General features: G+C 53.6%; 1 protein-coding gene across 1 annotated transcript in view; it reads left to right on the forward strand.

The window, feature by feature from the left end:
* rnf43 (ring finger protein 43) overlaps positions 1-20,820 on the forward strand; it is a 94,312-nt gene that overhangs the window by 50,680 nt on the left and 22,812 nt on the right. Inside the window, exon 2 of the mRNA XM_029249236.1 lies at positions 2,661-2,783. Within this exon, the coding sequence (XP_029105069.1) occupies positions 2,661-2,783 (123 nt within the window). The remainder of the gene's footprint in view (positions 1-2,660; positions 2,784-20,820) is intronic.

Below are 20,820 nucleotides of genomic sequence, written 5' to 3' on the forward strand. Positions count from 1 at the left end.
CTGCAGTACCGAGCCAATGACAACAGGCAGCTGCTCAGTTTGATAGCAGTGAAAGGCTGTGAAAATTGCTGGGCTTTGAGGTGCCTCCACTTTACTGCATCTCTCATCACACAAGAGGGCTAAGGGGGATCAAGAGTTTGGGGGGAAAAAAAAAAAGGCAAAAACAATGGATCATCCACCAGCGATTGGGCTGGAGCAGCCAAATATTTCATTTTCCAAGCTTCCCACTTCTGAGGGTGCCGTCCCCATCCCTGCCCGGCTCCCCCAGGTTCTGATCCCCTGCTGCCACCGGGCCCTCGGGTCGAGTCCAGCTGCTGCTCGCTCAGTTTACACTGTGCCACAGGTGTCCCGCGATGGGGAATTTGGCTCGGCGACGGCTTTGGATTCGGAGCGCGTTGGGCTCTGATTGAGGGTGCCAGCTGCAGAGCAGTGGGAAACACGGCGAGGACGCAACTGGGTGCGCGGCCAAATATTTGAGGGGTTTTTTGGGGGAGCTGGGTTAATAAAATTCTTCCTTGACGTTCATTTGCTTGGCTCAGCGTCAGCCTGGAGGAGACCAGGCTCACTCGAAAACGCTTTTTTTTTCCTCCCCCCTCGACGCGATTCCGTCGCCGTTTGCCTTCCCAAGCGTCGCCATCGGGTTCGTCTCTTTAAGAGGAAACGTGTGCGGAGTCATTCGTGGATGTCCCTTATTAATGATTAATTATTCATTAATCGGGGCTAAAGACCCGCTCAAGAACACACACACACACACACACACACATATGCACGGATGAGATCAGGGCAACCCAGGCCCTGGCACAAGATCCACAAGAAAAGCTTTCCTGACACTGGTAGGATGAGAAATGATGACCTGTGGGAAGAACAGGGGGAAAATATTGACTTTTCACCACCATTTGTTTTCCTTTTTCCCTACAGTCTGTTTAGGCTGTACGTTTTTATTTTTTTCCCGCTTCTCAGAATATTTTGTTCAGACGGTGACTGAATTTAAGAGGAATGCCTTTAATCGTGGCTACAAAGGAACCGAAGGACATCTCTGTTTGTACAGCTACAGACGTACGGGAGGACGTAGTCAGCGCAGACCGGCAACTGTTCGGCGGGGCTGCGGCTTCTCCGGCCCTCCGTCTCCTCTGCCTCGAAACCGAAGTTTGAGCACTTTTATTTACGGTGTTTTTACAGTCTGCCGGTGGGGCCAAATTGGGTGAAATTGCCCTTTATTGGTGGGCGGACTGATCAAAACGCCAGTTGGACTAGATAAAGGAATTAAATTTCCTAAATCTCTGCAATGGTTTGGAACGCTTAAGTAGGTTTGCATGCACACACACACACACACACACACACACACACACACACACACACACACACACACACACACACACACACACACACAGAGAGGCTCTCACTCACTCACTTTCCGTGAGCTGTCCAAGGCAGGGTCGCTGTGATCCACAGCCTACCCCAGCAGAAGTACAGGGCGCTCGGACCAGCCTGGGTCTTGACCGGTCACTTAAAGATTTGCCAAATCTCTGCGATCTGGAGGTCCTTCTTCTTGGGACTTCCTCAGAATGACTAAGAGCAATGATAAACCCCCCCAGTGCTGCAAAAATCGACTGTAAATGCAACTGAAATAATTGCGTGTCGTCGTTCCATACCTTCCGAAACTATTCGAAAACGTTACGTGCGAAAATCCTTGTTACGGCAGCGGAAATCTCGGGCTTTCTTACGTTTACGTTTCGTGGTTATGCCCTGCAAATGCAGCGAACGAAGTGACGCGCTCGTATCGACGCGTTCCCGTAAACGGTCCCTTGTGACGCCGGGAGCTGCCGCGATTCTTGGGAGAACACGGTAAAGCCCGGTGACCGCGTCGCGGGCCGTTTCTCTTCGGATACGCGCTGCCGTCTGTCGTTGCGCGTACGTGTCGAAGCGCATCCGTAGGCTCGTCGAGGAGGGAAACCCGCGGGCTAATTCTGGTGCCGAGGGCGGCCCTCGGCGCGGCTCGCGAGGATGAGGGCGACTTCAAATGGTCCCCGGAACCCGGGTCCGGGCCCTCGTGCGGCGCGCTGCATTTTTGTTTTTTTTTTTTTTTTCCCCCTTGTTTTGTGAAACGGCGAGTACCATTCCAGGCCTGTAATTTGGACACAGTAAAGGCAGATCAGTAAAGCAGCTGTTGGCTTTGTGTGCGGGACAGCGGTCCTGCCGTGCTGGGGGACTGCGGTCAGCAGAGGGCCGGGGGGCGGGATTCGGGCCGCCGCCGGAGGACAGCCTCTCATTTGGGACGTCCCAGTATAGAAACTCCTGGGAAGCGCCATCTTTACCCCCGCGGGGAGCGTCGGCCGGAGCGCGGCCTTCGGTGAGCGACGAGCCTTCGGCCTCAGATTGGGAACGGGCGACGCCCGTCACGCGTCCCGCTCCCCACCGTCTGTCCGAAGCTCTGCTTAAGACCGCTACTTTTATTGTCATCATTCTGCGACACGCCGCTGTCCCGCCTGGGGTGTGTCCGCCAACTAGTCCGGGCACCTGTGTGTCTCTGTGTGCGGTGGCCCCTCGGGATAAGAAACGAGGAAATGTGGTGTAAGAGCATCAGGCTGACTTGGTAAGCCGGTGTAAACTGTGAGCGCTGACCGGGTGACGCTAACCGCTGCAACCGTTTTGTCCCACAGTCCCACCCTCTGTCCTTGTGTAACACCAGCGAGGACGAGCGGCAGGACAGCGTCTTCATCAGCATTGTCAAGCTGGAGAGCCCCGAGCGCCAGGTGCCCCAGTGCCTCTCCCTGCTGGAGAAGGTGAGTCTCGGTACCCTACCCCGATGCACCCCGATGCACCCCGATTCACCCCGCTCCATCACTCAGAGCCCTACGCTCCTCTGGGTGTTCTGGGTGCAGACCGTGACACTGAGTACCATACCGCAATGACAGTAGGTGGCGTTGTGGTTAAGGGCACAGACGTGATGAATTTTGCCAGTTCGAGTATCGAGAGGGGTCTGTAGTTGAGGTAGGGTCAGTGTCATCAACTCAAAGTCCCCCGGCGGAGGCCACTTGCATGGCTTCCGTGGTAAGGAAGGATACGGTACCGTGGCCATCTTCTGCTCGTCTCTCTGGACTGCGAGAGGAAACCCACGCAAACTCCATACCGACTGAACCGGATTCGAACCCACATCCAAACCCTCGACCCAGGAACTGAGGTACCCGGGCGACTTTTCCCTTAAATACTGCTCATTTTGCCCCCCAACAAGGAATCTTACAGGACGGTTGTTAAGAGATCCACGTGGTGTGTGCGGTGTGATCCCCGTTATTCGTTTAGCGGACACTTTTCTCCGAGGTGACGTACAGCTCGGAGTAAACGAAGGCGCGTCTCGCACCGGATGAAGAATTACAGCACGTTGCACGAGTCGCCGCGTGTACGATTGCGTAGGAAATACAGAGGGGACCGTGACAGATGGTGTGATGCAAGCTCATGTAGCTGTCTGGAAAGAAGCGTGTCTGAAAGAGATGTTTTAAGAACCATTCTGAATGTGGGAAGGATTCAGCAGCTCTGAGGGATGGAGGGAACCTATTCCACCAGGTTGGGACCGAAACCGAGAACCGGTATGCCTTCACTTTTGGAGCCCTGTGTGAGCGGAAGCACGAAGTGCTCAGAGGTGGAGGAGCATCGGCTCGCTTGACCATCCGGTAGACCGTAACCGAAGCCGATGCAGGCAGCTACAGGCGGCCAGTAGACGGAGACGAGGGGGACAGACTCACGGGAACGCTCCGGCTTTCACGTTTGCGCGAACGACCCCCCGCCCCGTGCCGAGAGCTTGTTCTTGCCGGTCCCGGGTTCTCTTCCGGGAGCTTAAGGGTGACGGGAATGGGGCTCCGTGTCCAGATCCAGTCGTCGAGGACCCCGCACCATTCAAACGCACAGCGGAGGGAGCGAGGGCCTGCAGACCGGAGCTGACAGCGAGGGGCCCTTTCATGGCGATTGAGGCAGGAAGCTGGCAGGGCCTGAATGTGACTGCGGAGCTGTTTGATACTGCCGGGAGCGAGGAGAGCGCCGCCGCCGGTATGTGGCACAGCGCCTCCTGGCACGGCTCGGCGCGGCGCCGGCCCAGCTGTCGCCCCGGGAGGGTCGGCTCCCCGCAGTTGCTTCCCTGCGTCTGCATCTGGGGGGGGGGGGGTCCTCGTCTCCTTGTTGGCGAGGAGCATGACCGCGGTGTGGAGCAACACGCACTTTGGGGTCCCACTTGTAGCCGAAACGGGGGCGGGGGTGGGGCAGTTAAATGAATAAAGGTTGAATGTAGTATATCGGACGCTTTTCTCCAAAGCGACGTACATCTCGTAGAAAATACTGTGCGTTCATTACATTAGGGGAAAGAGTTGCTGCATTTCTCTCCGAACCGCTTAATTTTCAGTCGTTGCTTCGAATGACTTAGCGAAAGCGTGACGATAAGTTTTTGAGAAGGACTTTGCTAATAATAATAATAATAATAGTAGTAATAATAACAATACATTAACAGGCTGACGCCTTTGTGCAGGGTAACTTGGTTAGTTTCACTGCACTAAACAATAATGAAAAGTAATAATAATAATAATAAGAAAAATAATGGAATGGATAAATGAATTTTTACGCTTGTCCGTTCACTTTACACAGGTGTACAGCGGAAACGAAATGCGCTCCGCTCGGGTTCAGGTGCGAGAAACCGGCCTCGTACAATATGAGCTCCTTTTTTTCCCCACGTTGAACGATAATCCGTGGAGAGTATTAATTTATGGCTATAATAAAACCTGAAATGTAAAACACGGCTCTTTTTAAGGCCTCCGTGTTATTCCCTCACAATGTGCAGGAAGTGTTAGACGGGGGGGGGGGGGGGATGGGTAGTTCGTGGAGTCGCCGTTACGCCCCGTGCCGTTCGGTTGGCCTTCCCGCCACGTGCCCTTGAACGACGCTCCTCACGCTCGCCGCTCTTTAAGGGGCAAACAGATAAGGTGTCCTTCGTCCCCCCGCTGCGGTTGGCGCTTTGGGTCGGCCGCCCTCGCCGGGGTCGCGGCGCTGCGGGAGCGCCGGACGTGCGGACGGACCGCGACAGGGCGTGTGCCGCTCGCGTGACCGGACGACAGCTCCGAAATAACACCCCGACGCTCAGGCGCTCGGAATTTCACGTGCGGTATGGATTCGTAATGCTCGGAACGCCGTGCCGTCTTTTGCGGTGGGTCAGGGGTTCGAGTCCCGCTTGGGGTGCCTTGCGATGGACTGGCGTCCTGCCCGGGGTATGTCCCCTCCCTCTCCAGCCTCGCGCCCTGTGTTGCGGGGTTAGGCTCCGGCTCGACGTGACCCCGCTTGGGACAAGTGGTTTCAGCCAGTGCGTGTGTGTGTATAATCAGTTATGTAAATATCGAGTCCTACACTAAGCTCCCTACTGTTCACGCTTCCTGTCCCACTGAGAGTCTCCGCCAGTCATGACGCCGATTATGGTAAATCTAACAGTTAAAGTATCAGGCTCAATACCAATTGTGACATATAAACCGTTAGTCCGTTCCTCCCACGTCGGGCGTATCGGGCGACGAGCGTTCTCCAATGGGCTCAGTTGGCAGCGATGATCTCGGCATCTGTCCGTTCGGCGTTCGTGGTCTTGAGGTCTCCTCCAAAGGTGCGACGCCACGTTTTCGGCGGTTTCCCTTTGGCGGCAACACGGCACATAAACCGTATAGACGTAAAAATGAGCTCGGCCGGTCGAATAATACAAAGTTCTAGTAGCGAATAATGAATAACAGCCGTTAATAAATTGCTTCTCTGGTCTAGTGGTGTACAGTTTGGAGGGAGAGTCCGAGCAGCCTGACAGTTCAGCAGTGATTTACTTTCCTTCCCTATATAAATAGTTATTGAATTAAGATTTCGGTTCGGCGTTAACCGCTCGTGCGTTTGCCACCGAAGCCGCTTGTTATCGCCCGCGCGTCGCTCCGCGTGTCCCGCTCGTGTCTGTCTGCGCGCGATCTTCCGTCGCCGTGCTCTTCGGCGGCCGACTACGCGGAAGGAAACGCCGTTCGCTTTTATCCGCCGAACGGGACGACGGTCGACGCTTTTAAAACTCGAGTCGGAAAAATTTACGGTGGGAATTCGAATTTGAAACTGGCTTGCTGTAAGAGAAGCCTTGTAAGGCACTTTAGGTACCAGTGTTGGCTAAATAAAGCAGTAGTAATGGTAATTATAGCAACCATAATAACGACGTGCACCGTGACCCGAAATGTGACGCTTGTTTCTTATCTGCGTATTTTGCCCAAACGGCTCGACGCTGTGTTCGCCGGCCACAGATCTATATAAGTATAAATAAACAGAGTCGTAATAGTCGGTTGCCAGAAGGAAATGAAAGCAACGTTTCTTCTGGTTGTTTTACACACGGATCAGGACAGATTTAAAGCTTAAGGCCACGCGTGGCTCGCGTTGTCGTTCGCGCGGCGGATGCCGGTGCCGCTCCCCTCTCCGGAATCGGGGTGCCGCCGGATGGAGCTAGGCCGTAACGGGATCTTTTCCGCGCGGCAGCTGCCGCCCAGATATGCGCGAGGCCTCTCGTTGCAGTTCTAAGAATGCGGTTCGGGGCGGCGAGCGGAAGCGGCGCTGCCGGTTGCGGCTCGTTCCGTCTCCCTGCGCGGGTTTGCACGTCTCCGCCGTGTAGCGCGCGGCCCCTTTCGAAACGCGCGCCCGGCAGGGGGCGTGGCGGTTAAAGCCGTGCGCCGAAAGGACGCGGGTTCGAATCCCGGCTCCTGCTGTAGTGCCCTAGATCGAGGGACCAGCCGTGGGCTGATGCAGTAAAAGCTGCGTAGCGGTATAAATGGGTAAATCGGTGTAAGTAGGTCAACGACGTAAGTCGCTTTGGAGAGATAAAAGAAGGGCTCTGTGTTTAACTCTATTGATCTTGTTTGAATTTAGAAGGGGCCGTAGCTTTCCCCCCTGCAGGAAAAACCCAGCATCGTTGCGGGTTCCTCTTCCAGGGCACGTGGTGCCGGGACCCGTGCCGCGGCGGCCGGACTCCCGGCACGGGGCCCGCGGGGACTCTGCTGTTACGGGCCCGTTTCTGGGCGACACGACTCGCCCTTCCCCTCTCCTCGTGTTCGGACACGTCGCGCCCGGAGAAACGTCCTCTTCGTTCCCTTTGTGTCGAGCAGAAGCTGCCCTGCCCGGTCGGGATCCCGCATCTTCTGTCCGGAAGAACGATGCGGAAGGGAGTGTGTCGACGCTTGCGTCTGCGAATCTGCGTGTCGGACGATCGCCGCGTGTCTTTCGCAGCGGTGGTTATGGCCTAGGGCGGCACAGCGGGTAGCGCTAGTGGCCTGTCCTGTGCGGTTGGGCGAAGGTTCCATCAGCCCAGCCTAGATGTATTGGTTTTGTCCAGGCGCTCAGGTTTCCTCCCACAGTCCAAAGACATACGCAAGGTGAACTGGTGACTCCGAATCGCTCGCAATGTGTGCGTGTGTGAGCGATTGCTGTTCGAAGGACCAGCTTCCCGTCCGGGGTGTTCCCTCCCTCACGCTCTGTGCTGCCAGGTCACGCTCTAGGCCATCGTGACGCCGCGCTAGGATTAGTGGTCAACAGTCAGAGGGGTTAATGTTTTTATTCCTCTTGGCTTACGATCTCCAAGGGCTCCTTTTATTGTACCCTTCACAACGTGGTGTGGTGCTGAGAGCTGGTGCCTTGTACGCGAAGGACCCAGGTTCGAATAAGGTGATCTTGCGTGTGTTGCGCTGAACTGCGACGGTCCTGGTCCGTGCCAGCGGGCGGGCGGGGAAGACACTCGGACAGAAGACCCCACCGCTGAGCCTCTTCCCGTCGCCTGCAGCCGCGAACGCAGAGCGGGAAGTGCAGCCCGGGCCACCGGAAACGTGCCGTCAGGGGAAATCCACACAAGTAGGAATAAATCAAACTGGGTGGACTTTTTTCCGCCTTTTTTTGGTGGAGGTTCCGTCCCCTCCGATTATCTTCACGCCGCTCTGCCGTGGAACGTCGCTCCTGTTTACGGAAGCGGCGCTGGGACCTGCATTCGTCCGGCGGCCGATCAAAGCTCTTTCGTAAACCCCTGGGAGACGCTTCGGCGGTGGAGCGCCGCGAAAGAGCCGAGTCAGCGCCGAGGGTAGCCCGGAAAAGCAGCTACGCGATGAAATAATACGCAGTGCGACCACAGGCCAGCAGGTGGCGTAGTACTTAGAGCTCCGCCCCTTCGCCCCAAGGACCCAGGCTGGAATCCCACCTGGCGCTGTAGTCGCCTCAATCGATACGCTTGCTCTGAACTGACACAGCAAAAATTAGCCACAGCGTAAATAGTAATCGGTGCAAGGAGGTAGATATCGTAAGCAAAAATGAGTAAATGTAGTGGAATTCTCCGGAATGCGGTACGTGCAGTGTGAGAGCACTCCTTTTCGCTCAGACCGTGATATTTACACTAACGGGTGTATAGGCGGTGGCGCGGTGGCGCAGCGGGTTTGATCGGGTCCTGCTCTCCGGTGGGTCTGGGGTTCGAGTCCCGCTTGGGGTGCCTTGCGACGCGCTGGCGTCCCGTCCCGGGTATGTCCCCTTCGCCCAGTCTTGCCGGGTTAGGCTGTGGCTCCCCGCGACCCCAAATGGGACAAGCGGTTTTCGGTGATGTGTGTATAGGCATGGTTGTATTTCTCTGTTCCTGCTCTCTCCACTTGAGCAAGAACCGCTATCCGCATCCATCTTCCTACATGTGTCGGTCTCCCAGCGATGCTCGGTACCCACACGCGCTAACGGTTGCTGAAAATTAAGCCATCTTAACATGACGAACGCGAGAAGCGTCCGGTCCGCAGCACGGTCAGCTTTCCAGCTGCGTTCTCAACGGTCCGTGTCGGGGGGGGGACCGCGGCCCCCAGCTGGGCTTTCCTGCACGCGCCTCGTCCCGCCGCTTGGTCTTCGCTCCCGATTCGGCTCGGAAGCGAGTGCTTTAAAGCCGGTCTCTTTCTTCACGCACCCGGTTTCTTTTAAAAGCCTTTGAAGCATGTTTAAAATAAAAAATAAAAAATAAAAAAAAAAAAAAAAACAGGCCACCGAGACCTTAAGAAGGCCCGCTTATAAATAAGGAAGTGCACGCGCTGGTCGGCCGTGTCTCGTCGTCCTTATTTGCGTTGCGGGAAGGAGCGCTTTGGCGGGTGAGGGGTGGAGGGGGGGGTGGGGGTTGTGCGATGCCTCCGTGTGCCAGTTGCCGATGAACGGCTTTAAGGTCGCTTGTTCCTTCCTAGCGTGGTTTCCAGCTCCGAGGTCTGCCGAGGGAAACGAGGAGGGGGCGGGGCCAGAGGAAGGGGGCGGGGCATTTGGGAGCGCAGGCATCGCATTGCTAAAGGGCCAGCCTGACCTTCGGCATGTTGAAAGCGCCGCCGTTCCGGGACAATGTTTGGCCCTGGCAGCACTTCAGTCGGGCCCCGGTCCGTCGCTCTGTTTGACTTTTTAATCCGCTTCAAGTGGTTGCTGGGGAGAAGTCGCAGATTGCGCCGGGGCGTGTGCCAGTTCCCCGGGGGGAGTCGGGTCACCCTGTACACTTACATTACTTTTACATTCACTCATTTAGCAGACGGACGCTTTCCTCCGAAGCGACACGGGGCTCGGAGTAAACAAGAGCGCTTTACGAACACGCGGTTATTAATGGGCGGCTTATTTGTTCGGCACAGCTGTCGTCGTAGCGCGCGGCTTCCCGTCAGAGCGACACGCGGCCCGGGAAAGAGGCGAGACGCGATAAAATAACTCTGATTGACACAGAAGGAATTTGACGAGGTGGGGTCGGTGAGCATAGAAAACAAGCGAGAGGAAACATAAACGGGTAGGTAGGTACGTAAACGGATAAAGAGTATGAAGCGGTTAAGGACCAGCTTATGAAGCTTTCAGGAGTTATTGAATGTTGAGAGGGATTCAGCAGCTCTGAGGGATAGAGGGAGCTCATTCCGCCACGTCGGCCTTTAGATTTTAGCCCCGTTTTGCGGGGGACGAGCAGGAGACGCAGCGGACCGATCCGTGATCTGAAGCAGCTTTTGGTGGGGGGGGAGAAACAAGCATCTGAGGCCTCCTCCATTCCGTTAGCGTACCTTTCAGCATGATGAAAAATATCTTTAAAAGTCGGGTTCACGTCGAGATTCCATTAGGAATAGCTTTTTTTTTTCTTTCTTTCTTTCTTTCTTTTGCCGGCCAACTGTCACGCACACTGCAGCGTTGGAAGACGTGCTCATGCGAGTCCCGAAGCGGTTAAGGACCCCGCGAGTCCGGCCCAGATTGTCGAAGGTCTCCATCAACAGCTGGATTTAAACGCACATGCCGGGGGGCGAACTGAGATTCCCCCGACTGCTCCTCTGAAAGGAAGAAGTCGGCGCCTTGTCTGTCGCTTTGTTCCTTCAATTCATGTGCGATCCCCTCCCCGCACACACACACGCACACGCGCGCACACACACTCTCACCCTCCCCTGTCTCCCTCTCGCTCTTCAATGGGCCAGCTTTCGCTTTTGTATCGACACTCAGCGTGTTTAGGTTTGCGGTTCACGCTCTGCGGCCTCTCTGCGGCGGGGCTGCGAACCCGCCACCCAGGGAGCGCGAACCCGACTCTGCCCGGTCCTCCATCGAGACCTGTTTGGCCTTTAACTGTTGAGCCCTGTCCTTGGAGCCACGCGTGGCGCCGTTTGCGTGCTCGAGTGGCGAGCCGTGCCACACTTAATAAATAACCGCTCCAGAACTGCCGTTTGCCCCCCCGCAGAGGTTCCCATCCGCATATTCCCTCGTGTTCACTGGTATTTATATTAATATTTATATTCATTTGTCTCACACCTTTCTACTTAGTGTTAGGCTACTTACAGTGATTTACCAAAATACACAGCTGGGTAATTTTCACTGTATCAGACCAAGATAAGTACCTTGAACAAGAGTACTGTGGCAGGAGGTGGGATTCGAACCCAGACCCTTCTAGCGCAAAGTGGCAGCCCTAAGGACTGCCCTTAAACCCTTAAAGCAGACCCTTCGAACCCCACCGAAATAAAAAAAGAAAAAAAAAAAAAAAGAAAAAACCACCCCACCCCCCTGCTCTTACATCAACCAGATGGAATTTAATTTTTTTTTCTCCGCGACTTTGAAAGGGAAGAAACTGATTTCACGGGCAGTCGGAAATGGCGGTCGCGCTCGGCTCTGTCGTTTTGTAATACGGGCTGCGTTCGTGCCCGTCGCGAAACGCTTTCCGTGCCTCGTTTTCCAGAAGGCGGGAGCTGTCCGTCGGTGGCGTTTTCCCGTTCCCGGGGCTCCGGCTCGTGTTTAAGGCCCGCGGTGCCGATAGCATCGGGGGAAGAGGGCCGCTCTCGCCGCGCTTTTCATACGCGGAAACAATGGGCGCTTTGTTGGGCGCAAGGCGGCCCGGCGACAGGCCGTTTGAACAATGCCGAGGAAGGCGGCCTTTGATGTCGCGGCCTCCGAGATCCCGGGCGGCGCGAGCGCGGGCGGGCCTGGCATGTGACCGGCGCGACCTCCGACCCCCTGCGCCCCGCAGGGCTCGGTCGGACGCGCGGCCGTCCGCGGCATCCGAACGCGCCCCGCTTCCTCGGTCCGTCCGGAGCATTGTGGATGAGGAGGCGTTTCGGGTACAAACGGTGGAGCGATTTGCCAGGATTAACTCAAAAATACAACGAATTAGTGAAAGACACACACACACAGCGTCTGAAAGCGCTTGTCCCGTGCGGGGTCGCGGGGAGCCGGAGCCTAACCCGGCAAGACGGGGCGAAAGGCCGGAGGGGGAGGGGACGCGCCCGGGACGGGACGCCAGTCCGTCGCAAGGCACCCCAAGCGGGACTCGAACCCCAGACCCAATGGAGAGCAGGACCCGGTCCGACCCGCTGCGCCGCCGCGCCCCCAAAGTGTTCTAAATAAACGTGCATTATTTTTATTGATCCATAAATTGTTATCATATATGAAATTGGGCAGCAGGTGGCGTAGTGGTTAGAGCTGCTAAATTTAGGAGTCGGGACCCAGGTTCACATCCCTGCTCCTGCTTCAGTGCCCTCGAGTAAGGTACTCAACCTAAACTGATGCAGTAAAAATTACCCAGCTGTAGAAACGGGTAAATCGCTAAGTAGCTTAATACTCTGTCGCGTTGGAGAAAAGCGTAATAAATCAGTGTAAATGTTTCGCTACTTTACGCAGTTCATGTAGCCACAAATTTCTAATTTAAACCAAATGAAAAATAGCTTTATGACAAGAGAAAATTAGATGTAGACGTACAAAGCTGAGCTCTGCTGTTCACCGCTGTTTAGCTCGTGATATTTAATTGCCTGATTTGTTCAGTGACATCGCAGTGTTGATCGCAGTGCTTACCCTGAACTAGTATAGTAAAAATTACCCTGCTGTCTGAATGAGTGTTAAGTAGCTCAACCTTGTCAGTCGCTTTGGAGAAGAGCGTGAGATTAAAAAAAAAAAACAAAAAATGTAAACATGGGAAGTGATTTGTTGTTCCGCGAAGAACTGCGCTTTAATACTCTAAATGATCTGGTTATTCCACCGTCAAAGCTGCTGTTCTTTCTCACTCACAAAAAAGTCGAGACGGATGGCCCTGTCCCTCAGCGTGTTGTTTTCCGGCTAAATGCTGTGTCTGTGGACTGACAGGGCGATGCCAGTTATTTACTTGGTGACCCACTGAACCATGTGGGCCATGAAAAGACGGGATGCAGATGGAAGCGATAGGCGGCGTCCCTGCGGCGACAGCTTTGCCAAGGGCCCTTTGAAGGACGCTTTCAAGGCCGGCATGGTGGCACAGCGAGCAGCGCTGCTGTCTCACAGGGCCTGGGTGGTGCGAGAGAATGCGGGTTCGATCCCTGCTCAGTCTGTGCGGAGTTTGCATGCTCTCCTTGCATCAGCGTGGGTTTCCTCCGGGCGCTCTGGTTTCCTCCCACACTCCAAAGACATACTGTTCAGGTTCACCCACAGTGTGTGAGCGACAGAGAGAGAGAGAGTGTTCCACTGATGTATGGATGAGTAACCCAGTGTAAGTAGTGTATCTAGCAGTGTAAGTCTTTGGGTGCTCTGGTTTCCTCCCACACTCCAAAGACATGTTGTTCAGGTTCACCCACAGTGTGTGAGCGACAGAGAGAGAGAGAGTGTTCCACTGATGTATGGATGAGTGATCCAGCGTAAGTAGTGTATCTGGCAGTGTAAGTCACCGCGGTGAATAAGGCGCGTGGGCTCATAACACTACACAGAGTTCATTGGGAGTTGTTTTGGAGAAAAGCATCTGCTAAATAGATGTAAATGTGATCTAAAATGTAAGGCCTCCTGTGGTCCTCTGACACCTACTGGCCTGGAGGAGAAGAGGTGTGTGTGTGTGTGTGTGTGTGTGTGCGCATGTGCATGCTCAAGCATGCGTGCGTTCAATAACGCCATTGACAGCGCGGCACCTGTGATAAACAGTGTGCGAACCGCGTAATCCACGGCAAACAAAAGCAGGCCAACGCGGAGGTGCCTCGACACGCCGCCCCCGTTGTCGCGCTCCCGTCCGAAACGTCCCGGAGAGCAGTCTGTCAGCACGGGTCCGCGTCGTAGCCAAAAAAAGGCTCCCTGGAAGAATTGGGCAAATCTGTCTTAATCTCTAGATGCAAACAAGCAATAAGCCCCCATTTACGCGGCCATTGAAGCCGTGTTCCTGTTCTCAGGCACCGTGAACGCGGCGTCGAAACAAGCCGAGGATCTGAAGGAAGCGAAAGTCGTCTCTCGGGGTGATGTTTGTTTGTTTATTCCTGTGCGTTCGCTTTTTTCAAGCCTTCGTATCACGGGCGAGAGAAAAGAGGTACATTTTCACAACTGTTATTTGTCATTCCTACCCTTTGCCCGCCAGAGAAAAGGGCTCTTCTTCAGGCCGCTGCCGGCGAATTGGTGTGAACGAGACTCTGGGAACTTCACGTACACCTCACCCCCTGCTCATGGGAACTGTCCAGATGGAAGAAATGCTGGGACTACAATGAAAGTATAAAAACTATATATATTCACCCCGGTGGGTCGGACCGGGTCCTGCTCTCCGGTGGGTCTGGGGTTCGAGTCCCGCTTGGCGTCCCATCCTGGGTGCGTCCTCTCCCCCTTCTGCCTTACGCCCCGTGTTGCCGGGTTAGGCTCCGGTTCCCCGCGACCCCGTATGGGACAAGCGGTTCCGAAAGCGTGTGTGGGTTCCTGAGGGACTCTGGCACCATGAGACTTTGTGAGCGGCGTTGCCACACGGTAAGGACACGTTCCACCGGGTTCTCCATCACCGAAGAACTTAATTCCAGCAGGTATTGTCACAACGAGCGTTCCTGTCCGAGAAGCGGTCCCCGCCTTCGCCTTCTTGAACGCTGCGGAAAGTCCGTCGCCGCGCCCTCGAGGCGGGCAGAGGGAGCGAGGCTTTGCGGAGGGCGGGACGCGAACCCGGACGCACGCGAGGGCGCTGAACTGCGTCCCAATGGGGATTCTGGATGACCGTGCTCACGGGGGTCAGCGAGGGGGTCACTTAGCAGGCGACCGCTAAGGACGTGGTTGAAAGTGCACCGGTTCAGTCCAGCATCTGTCCCCCTTTGATCCGCGAAGGATTTGATGTGGCTTGGCTCGGCTCGGCTCGGCTTCGGCTCGGCGGAGCCGGCGCGTCCCGAGAGTCACGCCACGCTCGACCCCTTACCTTTGATGTGGCGAAGGGTCCCGGAGGGTGAAAAGTTTAATGTGGCTCACCTCATTCTCTAAATTTCAAAAATATTTCTAATTAAATGCAGCCAGAAGAGACGTGCGTGCGGTTCGCAGTGCGCAAGTTACCATTTGGTCATTTCCAACGTTAAATCACTGCTAACCAGGCTGAAGTTTCGCGGCCGATATTGTGCGCCGTCCACGTTCGCCACGCTGAGGGCCAGTCAGAAATCATCTGCGCTGTTTTTTTTTTTTTTTTCAAATAACTTTTTGACAGACATTATTGCGGATACTTTTTGCCTTTGTAAATTTGCCGAACGTCACGGTCGAAAAAACATAGGTACTTTTTTTAAATTTATTGATTTATTTCAAACGTAGCTATCGGCGATGGATCTTCGCTTCAGTCGTGCTTTTTTTTCTTTTAAGTATCATGTTTATTCTTAAATTGTCTGATTATAAACTGGCGGTGAACGTGACGTGCTGTCAACACTCCCAGTCCCCATGTGTCACAAGGTTCTGTATTTACACCTCTCTGACGCTTTTCTTCGAAGCAACTTAGAGTGTTGAGCTACTTAGTTATTCATCCATTCATACAGCTGGGTAATTTTACCGGAGCAATTTAAGGTTAGTACCTTGCTCAAAGGTACTACAGCTGGAAACGGGATTCGAACCTGCGACCTTTGGGTCCGAAGGCAGTAGTTCTAATCCCTACGCTGTTATATTTTAATTATAAGGAAGCCAGCTCTTTCTTTGGAAGCGCTATTTCCGTTATCTCCGCTGAGGGCGAGTGAGGGAGGAGCGAAAGGACCGAAGGCCGTCCTTCAGCTGCTGCGTCTCGTGAGCTCTTTGTTCCCGACCTTTCCGTAAACGAAATCCGTGTCTTTCCGCTCTTACGTCTGGCATTTGAACGGCAACTCCAGCGCAAACCATGTTCGTTCTCCAGCAGAACCCCACCCCCAAACCACACGCGCACACACACTACTCCATTATGTAGAGGCTGTCGGAGTAAACCGTTTGTGGCCTGGAGGAACATCGCTGCTCCGGCCAGAGACTTGGCGATGCCTCCCCCGCAGCCATGAGCAGCACCTGGAACAAAGACGCCTCTGAGGACTTCTCGGGGACGCGCCGTGACGGAGGTTCGACAGGAGCGGCGCTCCGTTTTTTTTACAGTTTCGAACCGCGCTGTGTGAAACTTACTCATATTTGTGGAAATTCTGCCCAGTTTCCAGCAGAATGGAATCCAGCTTCACTTATTGGTGGAAACACACGAAGGTCCAGATGCGAAATATCTCGGCTCGGCTGTCTTTTAAATCCGAGTCGGGCGTCTCCTGCCATGTCCTTCCTCCGTCACGTTGCGTATTTATCGCTTTCGGTGCACCTCTCGAGGTGCGTTGACCCCCCCCCCCCCGCCCCACCTGAGCGCATCCTCAGCTCGAACAGATGAATAGTCTCAACCGCGTTTGAGTATCTCCGCTGTGCAAAGAGTTGAAATCGAGAGCTTTTAAAACTAGATGCCCTTTGATCGCCTTCCCCGAAACCGAAGAACGTTAATATTTCCCGTAGATACATTATTACTGCTTGTATAGGTGTTCGCCGAAGCGCGTGAGTATATTGTGTGGCCGTCAAGCGGCTCGCCCGTCCGGACGGAGGAGCGCCGCGTTTTCCCTCCATCCGCTCAGCTCCGGTATGCGACGCTTAAAAAGCACCGGCAATAAAAGCAAACCTTGTAATTAATCGGTTTCCTCTGATATTCGGAGGCTTTAAAGAGTCGAGGAGGGAAGAAGCGAAGGAACGGTGACTTGATTAGAAGCCACGCTTGACATTTTCATCTGCCCGTCACGCCTTCGAGCGGATCTTCGCTGGCTGTCGGCGGTTTTTAACATTTTTTTTTTTAAAATTCGGATTCACCCAAGGCTGCTGTTCAATAGTCACATTAATAATGTGGCACGCTGCCAGCGGAATCCACCGGCCCCCTGTTCTTTAAGGGAAATCTCAGCGTTGGAGGCCTGGAACACACGTGGCACCGGATGACATTGCGGTTCCCTGCTGCCGTCCGCTCAAAGGTCGCAGGTTCGAATCCCTCCTCCTGCTGCAGTACCGCCGATCAAGGTACTTACCCTGGATTGGTACAGTAACAACCACCCAGCTGCGTAAACGGGTAAATCGGTGCAAGTAGCTCTGGAGGAATAAACGTGAATGAACGTTGTTGCTCCAGCAGGGTATTCAACCCTATAAATGGATCGCTTTGGCCAGAGAGCCTCCGGTTAAGGAGCAGCGAGAACAATAATGGTTAAAGAGCACTAAGAAGAAGAGCAGAAGGAAGTGGTGGATGGGTTAAAGGGTAGTATTTTCAGCTCAAAGGCACGGATTCCAAATGACGCAAGGCACATTTGTCGGGACCGCGTTTTCATCTGGGATCCACCACAAAAGAGGGTAGGTGAAATCTAGAACATTTTGAGAGCGCGCAATATTTTCCCTCCGGAACATTATTATCCTTGTAATTAGGGTGCTGGGATTGTGCCGGGCAGCTGGGTTTGAAGCAGATTTGGGTTTGTTGACGGCGCGGCCGCAAAACTTCTTTGCTCAAGCGGCGGGACCTTCGCAAAGGGTTACGTGAGGAAGACCGGCTTGAAAATAACAGCCGGTGGAATATTGGTGTTTTTTTTTTTTTTTTTGCACCCTGTGTTTAGCAAGACAAACGGAATGCAAAGCGCTTGCCCCCCAAGGCCCTCGTATTTATTGCTCCGCATCCGTCACCTGTCACTTGAAAGGGAGAGCGGCGGGCACGCTAAATATAGACGGCGGTGCCGCGCCTCCAGGATGGTGCTGTCAAATAGCTGTCGAATCGCGCCTATAAAAATGCCGACCCGTTCGGCGAGACGCTCTCTGTGGCAGCTCCGTGCGAAGGGAACCGGCCGGGGCGCGGTCGAGCCACGGGCCAGGGGCGTTCCGTCGGCCGTGGCGCGTCCCAAAGGCCTTTTGTTTCGGGCACCGAGGAGAACGTCTTTATGCGTTCCGAAGACGCGGGCGCGGCGGGGGGGGCGGGGCTGGTTCCTGCTCCTCTTCCCGTAAAAACCACGAACTTCACGGCCGGCTGTCAGCGCCAGCATGGGGGAGATAAACCGCCGTGACCGGAGACTCACCCCGGCTGGTCTCGTCTTTCGACCTTTACCTGCGGGCGCCTGTACGCTTCCCGGCAGGCGGCGGCTTCCGGAAACGCGCGTTTGGGAATTGGCGAAACACTCACACGACGTGTGCGTTTTAGTGGTGGCCGGTCGACGCGTGTCGAATCGGCTTTCGGGACCGCTTTGAATATATTCTAAGTTGACTTGTTTGCGGTTTACCGATGCTTCTCTCCAAAGTGACGTAACAGGTTGAGCTGCTTATACTGATTTACCCATTTATGCGGCTGGGTACATTTTACTGTATCGATTCAGGGTAAGTGGCTTGATCGAGGGCACTGCAGCAGGAGGCGGGGTTTAATCCGGGCCCCCCGAGTGCCGTTCTGCAGCTCGAACCGCTACGCCACCTGCTTCCCCTTGACCGGGACCCCATTGGTTGCAGTGAAGCGCCGAGGACCAGAGGGCCTCGTGCGGTGTCTCCGAAATCCAGAATCTTCTGCCTGAAAACAGGCGGGAAAGTCGGAGATGAAAATAACGTCAGGCGGCGTCGCCCTCGGACGTCCGAAGGCTTATTATTGCCCCGTTGTTCGCTGTCACATTTCCATCTGCCTTCTTTCTATTAATGAGCCTTTCTGTTGATTGCTTTCGAAATTAATTTCCTAGTTTAGGCCCTGTATTGCCTCGCACTTATTATCAGCTTCTTATTTATCGTGTGGATTAAAGATGTATTCCGGCTTGTTTGTTTCAAATTGTTTGCGTAGCCTTTGTTAAATGGCTTTCAAAGACAGGAAGCTGGTGCTTTCAGCTGAGCCTTTTCTCTTACCCGCCGTACGTTTCAGCTGCTGTGCTTGCAGGCAGCATCGTGATAAAAGACATCGACTTGTGACCTGAAGGTTGCCGGTTCAAGCCCAGCACCCCGCTACTGCCGTGGCACCCGTAAGACAGGGAAGATCCCTTAACGGCAAATACCCGGTTCGATAAAGGGTCAAATGCTGTGATTCTCTATGAATAACAGCATCATCTGTGGCATGAGACTTGTGACAATTGTCATTCTTAAGAATTATTTATCTGAGATAAAAACAGGGATGTGACGAGGTTCGAATTCGAACGTCGTCGAACTTCGAGCGTCGTTTTATAAAAGCTTTTTTCGCCGGATACCAGTTTGATATGGGCGGGAAAAAGGCAGTCGAAGCAACGCAGATTTGTTTTATTTCTATATGCGTCTGCAAGTCTAGGCACACTTGAGCGAGACTGATAATCCGTGACTGTACAGTACTACGGTACAGTTCGTCGACATGCGCACCTCTATACACCTTTATTTACGCATCATTACTCAATGATTTGCGCATATATTTGCATATTGATTACGCAGTGGCATACATTAGGCCTACTTTGTAACACTTTGCATATCGTGTATGCCATTGTGCCGTTTTGCGTAGCACAAGACAATTTGTGTTAATTCACGTTTGTGCACCTTGTTTCGAGTTAAGTGGAGAAACTCATACTGATATAAATGAACGCTTATATTCTTACTAATTTTTAATTTGAACATAAACCATTGTTTCGTGAATCGCCAAAAAAGGAAATTACTCCTGTATGTAAAGTTGAAAGCAAATATTTCTTTTTATCTTTTAATTGATATGAAACGACACTTTCCATTTTAATTTTCGCTAAAAACCGCGTCCGCACGGGCATCCGTGCGCATTTTTAAGTTTAAATCCGCGTTCGGAGGATGCGGATTTTGACCGGCTCCGTCACATCCCGAGATAAAAACGGCGCGGCATTCTCGAAGTCGGCAAATTTAACTTGCACGGAACGTGGATGCGTTTCGCCCAAGTGCCTTCACCTTGCGCGTGTATTTATGTGAAGAAACACGTAGAGCGTACGGAACGTGTTGCAAGTCGTGAGGTCATAACTGGCGAACGGGTGACGGATGGTAGACGCGGATCGCGGTAAATAAGGACGCCACGTGGATTATAAACACTGCAGAAGCAATAGTAAAAGTGACAGAAAGGCGAGAAAAACAGCAATAGGAAAATGAGGAAAAACTAATGAAGAAGTGAACCCCTCAAAGTCCTCATGGAGCCCTTTCAGTTATATGGTCTCTAAGAAACGCATGTAACAGGTCTCCCTTTGTAAGAGGCGGTGCGTCTCTCTCACCACACCCCTTGACAACTCGATTGATGGTTGTTATAATTAGTCTTTGTGTTCGTTGAATGGATGTCTTTCGTCAAAATTAGAATTTTTCTGACAGCCTTAATAGAGAACATTGTATTCCTATAGAAATCCTCGGCCCTGGAGGCAGGCCGAGTGCCGTCACAGATTACAGGTAAAACAAACACAAATATCAAATACGCGCACACGTTGTCTGAACCGCTTGTCCCATTCGGGGTCGCGGGGAGCCGGAGCCTAACCCAGCAGCGCAGGGCGTAAGGCTTGAGGGGGAGGGGACTCACCCAGGACGGGATGCCGGTCCATCGCAATGCACCCCAAGCGCGGGATTCGAGCCCCAGACCCACCGGAGAGCGGGACCCGGTCAAATCCGCTGCGCCCCCCACCGAATACCAAATATTTAAGATTTAAAAAGAACAGATCTGTCAGAGAATATATGCAATACGGTTAACACGGATGTCCTTTACGGCGACAGTGATAGTTAACTGTTGATCAAGAGGCCATGAGTTAATGAGTTATGCTTCTTGGAACCTACTTATTCACACCCGTTGATCCTGAGATTTTGCCAAGTCCCTCCCCTAAACTGTTCAGATTTCGCCTTTGTTTAAATACCGAAACTGTGCCGTTGTTAATCATTCGCCGTGGGGACTGTTCTGCAGTCAGCAGCTCGTTCGTACGCGGGGAAAAAACTGCTGACGTTGTTTTCTCCACCAGCAATTTAATGAAAACACAGATAATCCGACCCTGGGAGATCATGCGGGTGGGGTCCTGTTATGAAGGATGACGGTTTATCCATTTGTTATCTCGAAAAACCATATGCATAATTGGGGGACATTCTGGATAGCCGGAACCCGGGGCCAGCGCTGTTTTTCGGTGCGTG

Source organism: Scleropages formosus, chromosome 25, assembly GCF_900964775.1.
Source record: "Scleropages formosus chromosome 25, fSclFor1.1, whole genome shotgun sequence".
Classification (NCBI taxonomy): Eukaryota; Metazoa; Chordata; class Actinopteri; order Osteoglossiformes; family Osteoglossidae; genus Scleropages; species Scleropages formosus.